Genomic DNA, 16,467 nt, shown 5'->3' with positions numbered 1-16,467 from the left:
ATCCGTTTGCCGGGAATTAAGATCCGCACATATAATATCACCTTTATGTATGTTATTAATTGTTGTATACTATATAGTTGTGTTCTAAAGGAAACTACAAACAAAAGTATTATCTGAGCTGCAACCCGACCTGTTGTTTACGATAACGGAGACCGCTGAATTCTGGCCTGATAACCTTTTCGCCGTAGGTGAGTTTGCGGCTCGAGTAACTGTTGATGATATAGTTGTAACGTTCAAATAAGCTACACGAAAACGCCGGTTTTATCAAAAACGTTTATCGCTAGTGTATAGTTATTATATTCAAAATTATGTTTTATGGTGTTTTAGACTAGCTTATTTAATTTTATTCAACATTTACACTGTCAGTCCGAATTCAGCTTTGTATCTACTTGTATCAACATGATGCAGTTTGTTAATACCTAGTTAAAAAACGAAGCCACTTATTATCTACGAAGGTTACAAATTTAATTTTCATTAAACACTAAAAGACGATGTACAGCGGTGGCCTTGCTATGTCAAAAATCGTAAGTTCTTTTTAAAATTATATCCTTAAAATATAATAGTTGAAAGTAAACCCTGATCATAAATTCATAAACACAGTAAAACCGACATAAACAACCTAAATTGGCAAATTTTTAGTAGTTCTCTAAATAGAAAAGTATTAGAAAATATTTCTTGCAAACTGGCTAAACTTATTCGCTTAAAATTGAACAAGCTAGATGATATACCGACTTTGACAACCATTGATTTATCATTAATTCGACACAATATTAATTTGCACGTTTATCTAAAGGAATGCACATTCTACCAAGTTGAACTGTGGAAATACATTTTTCTTCGGAGACCATGGAAATAGGTGAATAATGTTGTTTGTAAACGACAATAAAACATCTATAATCTACAAATAAGAGGATGTACATTTAAATTAGGGCAATGTTGGCGAAGAAAAATTCAAAGTAGGTTAGTCACTAACATTTTTAATACTCAATTTAGCATACATAATATAATAGTTATTAATTATTATATTTTATATTGAATTCTCACAAAGTCATTGATTGCATGACTAAATATGTTAGGTATATCAATAATAGTTATATAATCTAACTGAGATAATTCTGACCGTAATACTTTACTCGGATTCGCATTAAGTTATACTTGTATTTTTATTTTACATACTACATTAGAATCCGAGTTAAATCTTATTGAAATGTTGGCGTCACGAGCTTAATAACGAATTTTAGAAAAATGAATATGAAATATTACTGTGGACTATTGTAGCTTCGTTTATTATATATTAAATTAATTGTTATTTCAAAATATAATGAACGAATTTGTAAAATCTAAGTTAAACTTTGGTCAAACAGTCGCGCTAGTCCGTTGATTTCTAGGGTGTACATATTTATATTAAATATATAAAATTGCTCCCCCCCCTAAATAGGTCTCTGACTCCAACCATATAGGTAATACATAAATAAACTACTAAATATTATATCATTATATCGACTGTCGTGTCTCATCAATGATGATGTTAGTTCTGCAGGGTGCGAGTGGCATAATTATTATTGCCGATGTATATATGTGTATGAATGTGATACATATTATGGCAGATGTCGTCGTCAATCGTTTATTTGGAACTTTGCGCTATAAAAGGATTTGTTCGTCGGCCTATCGACAAACGAAAGGCAAACGGCAGAGAGCAAATATAAAAGTAATAATCGCCTGGTGATATAATATATATATAAATTCGTATGTGTGTATGTGTACGTGTACGTGTACGTTATACAATTGTACATGGTGCAGTGCGACTGAGTTTTTACAAATGTCCAAAATCGAAATGGTATGCACCCCAGTGCGGGCGGGGGATCGCGAAACGGGATTATTATTATTACCGGCGTGTATATATGTGGCGTTGTGTTGCCGGAGCCCTTTGAACTTCGCGTAAAAAAAGACCCCTTCGTCAGCGTACATATAGTCGGCGGATTTTCGTTTTTTATTTATATTTTTTTACTTATAGCCCGCTCAACCGTATACGCGCGCCCGCGTATTCATCAATCCTACTGTGCAACCGTCGAATATCGATTCGTCGTTTCCTTTATTACAATTAGCTACAAAATATTTTGACCCGACTGATGTTGAAAAAAAAAAATTCGTCATCCGCCGCAAACGCGTAGTATAACTGGCTTTACGTATTATACATATACCGAGAGATAGAGACATAGTGTGGGAGAGAGAAAGAGAATGAGAAAAATATATACTTATTGCCTATATGGTTGCCTGTGTTGTATGAGTGTGATTGAAGATAATTATTTTTCTGTTTTCTCAAAAATCAACTGCCGATATTTGATAATGTGAAACGCGCGTCAGATGATTTATTAATCGCATTATATATTATAATTTTTTTAAATGCATACATGTGGATTTTTATAATAAATGTTTTACGAATCTTATGAAAAAAATCATTTTAATTGCCTTATATCGTTCGTTTCATACTAAATATGCATATTGACATATCTCTCGGTTTTAAATTGTATGATACAATCGAATTGTGTTTATCGCTATATGGTATTAACAGGTACAAGCTACAGAGTCATATACTGTTCGAATACTGCAGGTCAACTTGAACTGGTCAAGTGGAATTGTGTATAAATTACATAATAGAATAGAATTCAAAAGACTCGCAAACAAACCGTGTTGCAATTTTTTTTAAGTACAATCAATTCCAAAGGTGATATACGTTATTGTGTACTTGTTTCCGTTTCATGTCTCGCGTTTCTAAAATTTTATATTATGTAATTCGTTGTTGGAATATTAACTGATTTAATTTTATATAGTAAACGATATCCTTATGTACTTACTATCAAAGTTTACTGTGTATTGTGTAAATAACCTCAGTCGGGAGAGCTCGTCCTATCGTGTTCATTCTGGAATGTAACAACTGTACCGGGTTCACACACACACACACACACACACACACATAAAATACACATTTATACGTGTACGTGAATACACGCGATTTGGGTGCGAAAGTTTTGTCTTTATTGTTACTACTACGCATCTCCTCCTCTACTCATCGTTTACACACACACACACAGACACACACACACACACACACACATATATATATATGTATACATGCGGGACTCGTCGATATGGCCGGGGAAAATCTGAACTCAAACAACCAAAGGAACTGTTACACTGTGTATAACCTTGTTTGCTCTCTCTCATTCATTCTCTCTCTATTTATCTTTCTCTATCTCTCTCTCTACCGGCAAATGTTACGCACAAATACGTGCGTTACGAGCCCTAACTAGATATGAATAAACAATATTTGTATATACACGAGGCTAACACACTGCATCACGCATTTCGGGTGTTGTTGTTTCTTCTTCTGCGTGTACAATATATTATGCGTTCAAAATATACTATATATATATTTATGTGTACTCCGATTCTACCCTATATCGCATACATATAATATGTGATGACATTATATTGTATACTAAATAAAACATAGTGTTTTTAACAAATAAAAAGATAGGCGTTTACGACCAATGGAGATGATTATAATTTATAATTTTATTTAATTATTTCTAACAAAATCATAAAACGCTTGAAACGTCTTGAAACGTATGTCAAATATACCAAAAGGTTTGGTATAGTTTAAATTGCAATATTTTTACAACAAAAACAAAAGGTAGACAAGTGGGAACCGCTTTGCTGTACAGACGTACGGTAGGTCTTGAAAGGACTACTGAAAGTGTTACTGATTTGTTAAATTTTAAATCAGTGTCCAGTGATATTATATCATTGTATACGAAAAACGATTTTGTGCGCTGACGGTCTGTCAGCCTAAATCACCAGTTTATTTCATGTTATGTTTTTTCGACATTACTAACAATATTAGTAAATACAGTCGGTTAAATTAGTTTTTCTCCAAAAACATAATATTTATTAATCTTAATAATATGTACTTATTACTTATATAATATAATATTATTATTGTTGATAATTTTTAAGTCAATATATCATATTACCGTAGAACAGTATCTTAAAATTATTTAGAAAATGTCACTGTGTATAGTGAAATATTGTAACATACATAAAAGTTGTAAATCTTAATAAGTAATTGTTTATAATTATAGGTAACAAAATAATGAACATCGTATTTCATTGTTAAACTATATAATTTTGTCCAAATTTAAATTTAAAATGTATATAAAAATTGTGTTAAAGTATTTTTAATATTTTTATATAGATAGAAGAACAAAACATGTGGGATTTTATGTTAAGTTTTCAATAATTTTAACTCAACGAATAATTCTTTAATGATATTTAAAAAAAAAAACTAAAAACTCGAAAATTTCAATTATTTATAAATAGTTTACGAAGAATCTAAATATTTTGAAAATTCTATCACGTATAGAAAATATTGTAAACTTTTGGTGAAAATTTAAATTGTGTATGGTTACTGGTAACTAATATAAACACAAAATAACAGAAATCGTTTAAGTACAAATAGTTGTTTTACCTGTATTTTCCGGCAGAAATGCTATTATTATTTATTAATATAGATGATACTATATCTAACTTATACAGAACCTATTAATTTTTTATAAATTAGATATGACGATATTCGTTAAAATTTTAACTTCAGACGCTTATACAATTTGTTGGTGAATTTACGCTCATGTATTTTTTTGTTTTTATTAATATCAACCTGCGAGAAACCTTGTATTAAAATTCCAAGGTTTTTTGACAACATTAACAATTTTTGATTGACATTCAAAAAAAAAAAAACTAAAGAAAGTTGAACATTTAAATTGCATATAAATAGCTCTGAAAGAATCAAAATATTTATATTATAATATTATAATTTTATTTTGAAAAGTACTGTACTGAGTATTTTTACTTTAACCTCTCAAAATACTAACTAGATCCAATTTTATTTCAGAAACTACCATCAAAGTTTAAAATTATAGCATTTTACTGCTTCAAAAAGTGATGACTGATACACAAAAATATATAATTTTAATAGATAATTATTATGATGAATACTTAGCTAGCTGACGGTCATTTCTTTTAGTCGACTAAATATATAAATAATTAATAACAATATATTTTCATTTAAAAATATATGTATTTTTAAGTAACTACAATTTTCGGGTTCCGATACAAAAACCTTAAAGAAGTGTGTGATTTTTGGATTCAACGATTATAGTGTACAATTTATGTAACATACATATTCAACTATTTAGCTGTCAATCGCAACCACCAATAATCACTATCCGATATATTGATATAGAACTAGCTATAGGTAAATCAATCGTGAGTGCGTAGTTATTCTGTAAATATTACAAAGAACATAAACTATGATTAACTTTGTTTATTTCGTGTGTTAGTACAGACTCGTCTTTTCTATTTGTATTGTTTTGTGGACCACTGGACCACTTATCTGTTTTATTTTTTTTTATTGATAAATTAATTTCAATAACAATAGGGTTATTAGTGTATCTATAAGTATCTTTTGACTTCCTCAGTAATATAATGAAGATACATTCAAAACATACTGGTTATTATAAATACACTATAAAGCATAATGACTTCTTTGGTTTTTTTTTACTTAAAATGTATTAATCCTTTAATCTTATCTTGTTATAAATTATAATTTGTACAAATAAATGATCATTTATAGTATTTTTAAGTAACGCCTTAGACGTGTCTAATTGATATGCTATCTGTGTGCAAATCGGCTAATCCGCCCAGGACTATACAATATATTACACGACATATGCAATTTTATTACCACAACCAATGTACCCTCGCCGTAAACACTTATTTCTTCGTCCGTCATATTCGCATCAGTAAACTCGGATTGTCTCGTGTATCTAATAATATAATATCGAACATCTAAAAGCTGCTGTGTGACAGGTGACGACTATACGACCAGCGTGTGGGGTGCGTAGCGGGGTATGGGTCGATCGATCCGCGATATGTTTTAGTCATAATGTAATAAAAAACCGCACCGGCGTATGTATTATATTATGCGTACACCTGAACTCGGACTGCACAGATTCATCGAAGTAAATTAAAATAGATATATCATATTGTATACACTGGTAACTGTTTTGTGGTATATAATATTATACGCATCTCGTATTATATATTATAATGAAATATATATGTATGTATGCGTATTGTGTATGTCGGTACATCGGTTTATCGAACTTTGTATCGATATCGCGCGGTCGCCATGGGCAGACGTAATAGTACGAATACGAATAATAATAATAATAATAATATGTAAGCACGTGGGACTTATAACGAGATTACGCGCGCGCTGGGTGAAGGGTGCGGCGACCCTTCCGGGCCCGACTAACGCGCGCGACATACGCGAGTCGCCGACGCCGCCGTGTAATCCCATTGTCTATACATAATATTATACACAGTAGTCGAGCACAGACACATTCACAAATGCACACACGTGAAAATATGTATGTGTATTGTATAGACTATACCGCGATGGTATTATGCATATGATAGTGTGTGTGTGTGTGTGTGTGTGTGTGTGTGTGTGTAACATGTTCGTCACTATATAAAATACATACGTCATGTGTATATTGTATAATATGTATGTACATGGCATTTATAGCGAGAGGACGTTTAAACCGGTAGCCAAATAACATGTGTGTCGCGCAGCAGTGGCAGTGGACAGGGATGATAATATAAATAATGCACATATATATAATAAAAACAAAATACGCCGCATTATTATCGTGTTTAACAGCTATAATTGTTTCTGCCGCAACGGAGGCGTAGTATTGTAGACCCTGGCGAGGGTAACTATATACCGAAATGTCATAGTTATAGGGGATGTATTGGCTTACCGGCGACATTTTTCATTTTATTGTTGTTATTTTGATCTGACGCAAAGTGGAACTTTTAAAAAAAAAGTCCTAATCTATTAACAAATAACATCATGAAAAAAAAACAATGAATTACAATAAAAATATTGCATTTTGAAAATCATAGTGATAGTATACTATATAGGCATGTTTAAAAATATATACTGCAATGAGTAAGTCAAATGATGGGTTTGTAGATAAAATAAATAATAACGGGCTAAATATTTTAAAAAGACAGCCAAGAGAAGAATTTGCAACCATTTACAAGTTACGTCGTATATTATCTTATAATATTTTATAACTGGACAATCATTTGATCAAACGGTTTAGTAATAAATAACTATAATTTATGTATGTTATACAATAATAACAACTTGCAATTATATAATTATAATAATTATTAGCAAAAAGAAATAAAGTAGGTAACAAAAAAAAAAAAAATTTTAAATGTTTATAAATAATTAAAAGAGAAAAATTATACCATAAATAGAAAATGCTAATATAATGATTTAGAAAAAACATTTTGTATTTAGTTATTTTTTTGAATTATAACAAAATCATAACCTAACCTTGATTTTACGTATAAAAATTTCCGTTTTTCTCTAATTCATTTTTGTTGTTTTCCTGATTATTAAAAGTAGCTCCGATCACTAGGTATGTATAAGTATTACGAATGAAAAACCTAATTTAGGTGCGCGATACCTATTATAGTATATTCGAAAGTATTCGTATAAGATTTTTGAATACTATAGATATCTATAATATTATTTGGTAAATCATTAGAAAAATTAAAAATTTTGAAAGAAATCGAAAGATAAAAGTATTTTCAAAAATGCCATGACACTATTGGAAACGCGACTACTCAATATTATATTTACACAGTGAATAGGTAGATAAGGTATAGCTAAAGGTGAAAAAGGTGTTATATAATATTGTATTGTCGGTAAGTTTCAATAATTCTTCGTATCGAAAGAGATAGGTATAGTTGTAGAGATAATCCCATGGCGAGTTTTTAAAAAAATTTTAATTTTTAATTTTTTTATTTAATTTTTATTGTGTTTTTGATGATTTATGGGCAGTGTTTATATTTTGTAGAAAATAATGTGTCTTACGCGTGTCACGCTGTTCCAGGGCAAACAAACAAAACCAGAAACCTATTATATAAGTAAACGCGGCGTGTGGTCGTGATTGAATGGTTTTTACTTTTTAGCCGAAAAGACCCCGCAGCAAGGCGCAATTGAATACGGATACATAGCTGCTATATACCTATTATTTAAAATGATTACATAACTCTACTTCATGGTGGTTAGATACTTTTGCAGAAGATTTTGCGACCATGCTTTTTCGTAGGCTTGTGTATGACGACGTTATATACATTTTCACTCAAAATACTATATATGTACTAATATATTACATTGCCTACACAAATTAATATTAAAAAATGTTTTAAAAATAATTTTTGTAAGTGAATGAACACCCCTAAGATCTTCTAGATACTTACCTAGATGAGCCCTTTCTATTTAGGCTATTTTAAATATAGTCTACATTTTGAATATACGTTGAAGTACTTATATGAAAATAATTATATCTTAAAAATAATTATAATGGTAGTATAAATATTGTGTTGTGTTATATAATATTTTTCCGTGTATACTTTTAACCGGAAACGCTATTTTAGTACATATAGAATTATTGAGAGATCCATTAATATACATTACAAATTTAAAACTATATGAAAGACTCATGTTATTTTATTATTTTAAATGTGAAATCATGTTTCTCGCCTGTTTGAGGTATATATTTATCGCAGTGGAGTCTTTCGATAAATTCCTCGAGACAAACTTAGTACATTTTACACTATACTTATACATCAAACCAGTGGTGTATTGAACTACTTTTACTTAAGGAAAAAAGATTCTTACATACCACCCATAACCACCCGTTTTATTAAATATTCCTACATACTAAAACCGTTCGCTTCGTTCGCATTGTTCCTATGAAAAAGGAATGAACAATTTATTTGGATTATTGTTCCCCTCTTTTTTTATACTACATTAATATTAACATCCTATAACAATTTAGGAAAGTAGTATTTTTTTTTTGATGATTGATCATCACCTATACTAAACAGTTTTGATCAATGTTACATATGTAATTGATCAAATGTTAATAAATTAATTCGTCGAATAATAATGATAATTGTCTCATTGTACTTTATTATAATATAATATTATACTCAAGTCAAGACTCATTATTTTTAACATCAATTAAAATAAGCTATTATAATTAACCATTCACCCTTAAAATATTGATGGAGCGGCTACTCCTTAGAAACATTGTCAACACGCCACTGCATCAAACATAATATTACTAAATTTTATGTTGCAAGACAAACAATCAAACATATATTATTCAGAGGTTTCTAGTTATTATTCAATTTTAGTTTGTAAGAATATTTGGAATTATTCAGAATTTTTTGTAGATAGATACATGCATTACAGCACATTATATGAATACGAGATATAGATGTGCATCATTATTTATGTAATATATACATAGGTAAATCTAAAAAAATATTGTAATAATATGTAATATTATATTATTATTATTAATACAGTATTTGTAGATTTCAAAAACCTAAGACGTTGTGAAACTTTAGCAAAATAGTTGCGTTATGCGCAATTTTATACAAATGTTCTTTGAATTATTATTGTTTTATATTTTCTACTTATTAGATTATGTGCATGTATTATATATAGTTTGCCATTGGTAGGGAGAGAGGAACCGAATTTCCGACCTCCGGATTCCTAGAGAAATCATGTATAGGTATAAGCGGTCGAGAGGGCGGTTCGGTGGATTGTTTTTTTTTTTAAATTTTCCAAATAAAACCACCGAGGTGGGAGTGGCCATCGTCCGGTGACAAAGTTACCGTGGTAACGACACGATGACTCTGTACATACACCTATATATATATATATCGTGGTTGGTATGGAAGGAGGGTGAGAGGGATGGTTCGAGCGTATTCGGTCGTCCGACGCCGTCGGCGGCGGTGTTTGACATGCCAAAAACCGCGACGGCGGTGCAAATGTAAATGAACCACGTCATCGTGTATCGTCGTCGTGACTCCGCATGCCCTTCGGACGCTTGTTATGTATATATATATTATATTTGATTAAAATTCATAATAATATTATAATATATTCGGCGAGCAAACAGCCAAACCTCTGGGCGCGACGGCGATTGGCGTTAGTGAACAGGAAGAGGATGACAAGGGGTTGAGGAAATTGTGGTTTTTTAGTTTTATTGTTTTTATACGCGCGACCGTATCCCCTCCACTGTCCCCGAACTATCAATCGTTGTGGTAAAGTATATATAGCACCGTTTTTGTTTCCGTTTGAAATTATTTCTCTCTCCACGCTTAAAACGCATATATATATATATATATATATTACATTATTATGAATACTACGACGTGGCAGTAAAAAAATAAATATATTTTAATATAAACGACCCTTCCTCCACCAATTTTTTTTGTTGAGGAATTAACGTTTGGTGCGAAAAAAAAAGAACAATCGTTATTATTCGCGTAAAGAGAAAATCCTCGGTTTTTTTTTTTTTGCGAAAGGAATAATAATTATACGAATAGATTTTAATATTTTATTGATAATTGTGCTTTCGTGTTTGACTTTTTTCATTTTCCTTTTTCTTTCAACCACCGAATATATTAAATTATAATTCGCCATTTTTATTCAAACTATTCAAATAATCGTCGAAATTGTTAGGCCGTCGACCATAATTACTATTAGTTTTCGTTCACAATTTCCGTAAACAATGACAATAATAAAAAGTAAAATAACATTCGTATTACATGTGGTAAGCACTGACTTTTAGTGTTTTACTTGATTTAACTGGCAATTATATAATATTATAACATTGATGTACATTGTCATACCTAAAAAGTTAAATCCATATGCTGTGATAAAAACTTTTTAGTTATAATTATAATAATAATAATAATAATAATAATCTAATACTTATAAACAACAACAATTAATAGTGGTGAGAATTTGTGAATGTATGGAATTTAATTTACGAATTTTACAGTTGTAATACTTTAAAATTATTATACATGCAGCCTTTGCGGACTCATAATTTGTCGATTGGTAGCGACAGACGACAGTTAACCGAGATTCCCCTCTTAAATGTTTAACTTCCCGGAAATATGTTTAAAAACCATACCAGTATTATAATTTGTATTCAATGAAAATCATTAACATCAAATGAATAGTCCTTTTTGTCATATGACAAAATATATGATAATCATATGATTATCTTATTTGTTTGGTTTATACATAGGAAATAATTTGATTATAAGAAATTAATAACACTTTGGTAAATAGTAAATAATACTATATCTATAGATTATAGTTGATGACTTGACCATGTTTAATCATAAAATTAATAAAGTAATTCACAATTACTAAATATAATAAAGTATCTAATTAATATCGCTACAGTTAAATCGTAAATATCAACTTACTCGTAAGTTTACTTAATACTTATATTAACTTTCTATATTTTCCAGTTAAATTATTCTTTTAATTTAAGAACTATTCAAGCCTGTTAAAAATTAATAAATAAAATACAAATTTTAGCAAAAATCCGAAGTAAGTGAGCGTGTATAACATAAAGTATTTGAATATTTTTTATTCAATATATATTCTATAATATACGAAAGTTGTAAAAAGTATGTTTCAATGTTAAGAAATATAAAAATCTGTTGAATACATTTTTCATGAATTATAGTATAAAAAGCTTATAAAAAGTTAGAAAATGGTTTCTTTCCTATAATGCTTAGTTTTTATATTTATAAGCATCAAGTTACATAATTTCAGTATGTCAGTATATTATTAATTGAAATGTTGTTCTTATTTAGATAAGTGAATTTTATTCAAAATTTAAATTATAAAACAATATGTGAACAAAATTTGCTAAATTACATATTTACATATTAAGAGCAAACACACCATTTGTAATTTTAGATTGACATACAATAACAAAATATACATAATATATTATGCTTCACATAAAATATAAAACACTATCTTACACCGTTAAATTGTATAAAAAGACGAAGATAAATTTTAAACATATTCAAGTATTATACATTTATTTGGAGTTTTTTTTTTAAATATAATTTTGACCATATAAATTAATTATTCAGACACTCAAGAATATTAAAAAAAATAAAAACCGGTTTTATATTTTTCTGAGAAAAGTTGTAAACAGTGCTTGAAAGTAACATTATATTATAATGTAGTACATTTTGACTTGAATATTTTTTTGAATATTATAACATTATGTAGAATTAATAATTAAAACATTGGTAATGTTTATATGAGGCTAACATTTGCTTATATTAAAATGATAATAATAATTTAACTACGAGGAATAATGAATAATAAAGTTTCTAAATTTTTAAGTATCATAAGACTCGAGAGTTATTTTTAAAAATGATTATATTTATAAAAAAATTATTTACTAAAAAAAGTTTACTGTTCATATTTATCTAAGCTTTAAAAGAAAGACGAAAAAAAATTTTTTTTGGATAAACTTTAATTATTGTAATTTATAGTTTTAGTAAGTGCTTCACTCTTAGTATAAGTGCTCGTAATATTAATCTATTAATAATGGAATACGAATTATTGGGAACTACCAATAAGCTATTATTCATATTTGAAATACATGATTTTTCTAAGACTTCATGATTAAATATTACTTAAAATTTGAATTATATGTTTTAAAAAAAAAGTGAAAGATAAAATCGTATGCTTTAGTATAAAATAATCAAGGCTTTGGTAAGGGCACTGAATGTATTCATTGATCACCTGAAAAAAAAATATCAAATAGGTAAACGTAACTGTGTGATATTTTTTGTGTTAATTTGTGAATTAATACTGTATAATTAATAATGTATTATAAACAATATATTTTTATCGTTTGTTTTACTCTGAGATCTTTATTTGGATATTTTAATTTTGAGGCAAGTTACGAATATTTAAATTAAAAACAAATTTACAACTTTAAATAAATTGTTTATAGTTTGTTTTAATATTAATAGATGTCTAAAAAGTCTATATGGTACCATGTCTTATCATATAATGCAGTATTTTTTAATTCGAGGGTCACTAATTAATTAATTAGAGTTACCAACATGTTTTTTAAATCAATAAAAGCAATTAATAATCTCAATAATAAATAAATATATCATGTTAATATTATACCATGTCTAAATGCAAAACATATAGGTAGTATTGTAAATTTGTAACGTACGAATAGTTTTGTGCAATAGACAAATTTGCTATTTTGAAAAAAAAACATGATTTTATTTTATATTAATATTGTTGTTAATTGTGAATTTGATACATCATTATTTGTTCGCATGACAGTAGCATTATCAGTTAAATAGTTCATGGACTTAATATTATTTTCTATAAAATTAAAAAAAAAAAAATCACATTTTAATTTCATTATACTAATTTTCCACGCACGTGCAAATTCGAAAAAGAGAAGGGGGTAGTAGTGCACTAGACATACTCTACAACTATTAAGTATTAAGACTTAAAAAGTTATTTCAGTGAAAATTAATGAAAAAATATTTTAACCTACTATTATTTTATAACAATAATAAATTTAAAAAAAAAATTAAAATATTATACGCTTCAGTTATAATTAATAACTTAAAATATCTATTTTCAAATTATTGTTTTAATTGTATGCACATGTAAATATCTAATAAATATACTCAACACTGGATCTCACGAATTTTTATACTTTTTACTTCTAAATTATAATATTAGTTATATAAAACTATGTAGCAAACAGTAATGTAATGGTATCGTTGCATACAAAATAATTCGGAATCGTGTATGTATATTAGCAGTTATTAAATTCTTCACGATTCCATAATAATTTGCAGAAAAATTCTCTACACCGATTCCGTGGCTAAGCTGTTAATGAGATTATGGTGAAACATTACTATATTATGTATACATTCCATATGTAGTTATACGCATCGGGGTTGCTAACGATGATATATTTATTACAAATACGTGCCTTTTGCCGGATTGTCATTTGTCGCTAACATAGATTTGTTTATGTATTATGTTTCAATTTACGATAAGACGTGATTGCCGCTATATGTGCATTGTACATATATAGAAGTTGTATATCTATATTATACGCGGCGGCACCTCGGCGAATGGGTTGAAAAACACGCGGGGCACCGAAAACAAACTGAAAACCTGCGGTGTAATTGGTATTCCCAAATGACTGTAATGTACATAATAATTTAATACATCCGACTGCGAGTGCTGACTACGCGTGTATAGACTGTAGGTATAGTAAATACAATATTATATATTATGTGCATATTAGGGTGTGCGTTCCGGACGACGTGTGCGTTATATATATTTAGCGATCGACCCCACAGACGAAATGTGTATATATATACGGGAGAGGGAGAGCGCAATCATGGTGCTTCGATTGACCCCGCGGTCACACTCTTTCATTAGCTTCGGCGGGTTGATTATATTATTTGGAGTATTATCAATTTTTACAGATCGACCACTTGTCGTTCTTGCACCGTATACCGTAATAATTAGCGTGTGTATATGGCCACTAGAAACCGTAGTAGAACGTATAATGTACGATTGCGATATTTTGAAAAATGTATAGAGACTATATGAGTGTAATATGCACTGTACTCGGAGTAAACACACGTAGTACTAGCTATATCGAGAATTAATAATGTATGTCACGACTTTTCTAGAAATATGTATAGATTGCGAGGGAAATAAAATTAGTAGCATATGATAATCATTTCGATACGATCATTGAATAGTGCAAGCTGATTCGTCTCAGGCTATATAATATATACATATGCAGATAGTAAAGGTGCTAAATTGGATGTGGGAAAAACTAAATTATTGCAAAATCACGAAATAATACTTATTTATTTATTCTATCTGAGGTATCGGATCCCAAATGATTTATCATTCCGTATTATATGCTAGAATATATGCCACCCAACTTGACGAGTATGCCTACTAGTTATATTGTTTTATAGCTTCTCTCATTTCCGAACGCATGAATTGATATTAGGTATATTTTTAAACTTCGAGGCTGACCAGCCAGTAGTATTTGTAAACAAAGTAAACTTAGTAGACAAAATAATATCGTCGATTGGCTCATTTCGTTTCAAAACGTAATCGACAGTGTGACGTAGTATGCAATTATTTATACTGCATGTTTATACAGAGTGATTCGTCAAGTACGCTCTCCTCCTTTTTGCTCTTTAATGAAGCAGTAATTCAAAATTCAATTTTTGGAATTTTTAAATAAATTTAAGATTGTTATGATTTTTGTACTGCTTAAGAATCTTGTAAAAATATAAACTTATATTTTTTTAAATGAGAACTCTTTTTACTGTAAATTATTTAATGGATATATTTTCTGAAAATGTTTACGTATTAAAAATCAAAATCAAAACTCGATTAATTTTGATCTACTGAAATTATTAGATAATAAGGCTATCAGATTCATGATAACGGATTTGAAAGATATGGGGGCAATAGTGATTTCAATATTTTAATAATTGATATTAATCTACTTATTAACATTTATAATTCATATAAATAGTCAAAGTATAATAATTACTAGATCTAATATTACATAAATATTTTTTATTTTTCCAGTAAAACCATTTTTAAAGAATATTATCCTTACTATAAGCATCTCAATAACTGATAAACTATTAATTAATTCGTATTTTAAATTAGGTACATCAAAATTAAAAAAAAATAAATTATCTGCTAAATAATTTGCAGTAAAAAAAACGGGGTTCTTATTTGAAAACAGAAGTTATAGTAACTCTACTCCTTGAGCAGTAAAAAAATCCTCAAGAATTCGAAAATACGGTGTTTAAGTATATTTAAAAATTCTAAAAATCAGGATTGAAATATCAGATGAAAAATCGATGCTAATCGTGCCCGATGAATCACTCTGTATAAACACATATAGCGCGTATTTACAATTTAATAGAATATAAATTATACTCTTATACAGCCGTCTAAGTTTTGCATGTCGAAAATGAAATATAATGTATACGATAAACGCGTACCCGTGTCATAGTCATACTATTATAGATGTATATACGAAGAAGTTTTTACGACGTTAAACGCGAAATAAGAATATATATATATATATATAGGTACTTTGGTCGGGCACACCACCACACGTGGCAATAAAAATTGAAAAAAAAACCACCTAACCTCGATTTCGGACTTGGATTATGCGCGCACGGTAGCCAGACTCGCAATAACCACTATATTACGTGTATATTAAATTATAATAAGTATACCTATAATATTTTTTATATAGCGTTCACATCGATCGGAGATTTATATCATGATTTTATTTCTGTGTCGTTTTTGCGCGCGTGACGCATTGCAATGCGCGTGGGAACGTATATTTTTTGACGATTGCATAATAATATAATATTCTA

The 16,467-nt window shown here is 29.0% G+C and overlaps 1 protein-coding gene across 1 annotated transcript in view; it reads left to right on the top strand.

Annotated features, from left to right (window-relative positions):
* Window positions 1-468: 468 nt before the first annotated feature.
* Window positions 469-16,467, top strand: part of LOC113550679 (LIM/homeobox protein Awh) — a 78,289-nt gene continuing 62,290 nt past the window's right edge. The window contains exon 1 of the mRNA XM_026952672.1: window positions 469-524. Coding sequence (XP_026808473.1) covers window positions 492-524 — 33 coding nt within the window. The 5' untranslated portion in view covers window positions 469-491. The remainder of the gene's footprint in view (window positions 525-16,467) is intronic.

The sequence above is a fragment of the Rhopalosiphum maidis genome, chromosome 1 (genome assembly GCF_003676215.2).
Source record: "Rhopalosiphum maidis isolate BTI-1 chromosome 1, ASM367621v3, whole genome shotgun sequence".
NCBI lineage: Eukaryota > Metazoa > Arthropoda > Insecta > Hemiptera > Aphididae > Rhopalosiphum > Rhopalosiphum maidis.
The sequence above is the reverse complement of the archived record's forward strand: the minus strand, read 5'-3'. Positions and strand labels throughout refer to the sequence as shown.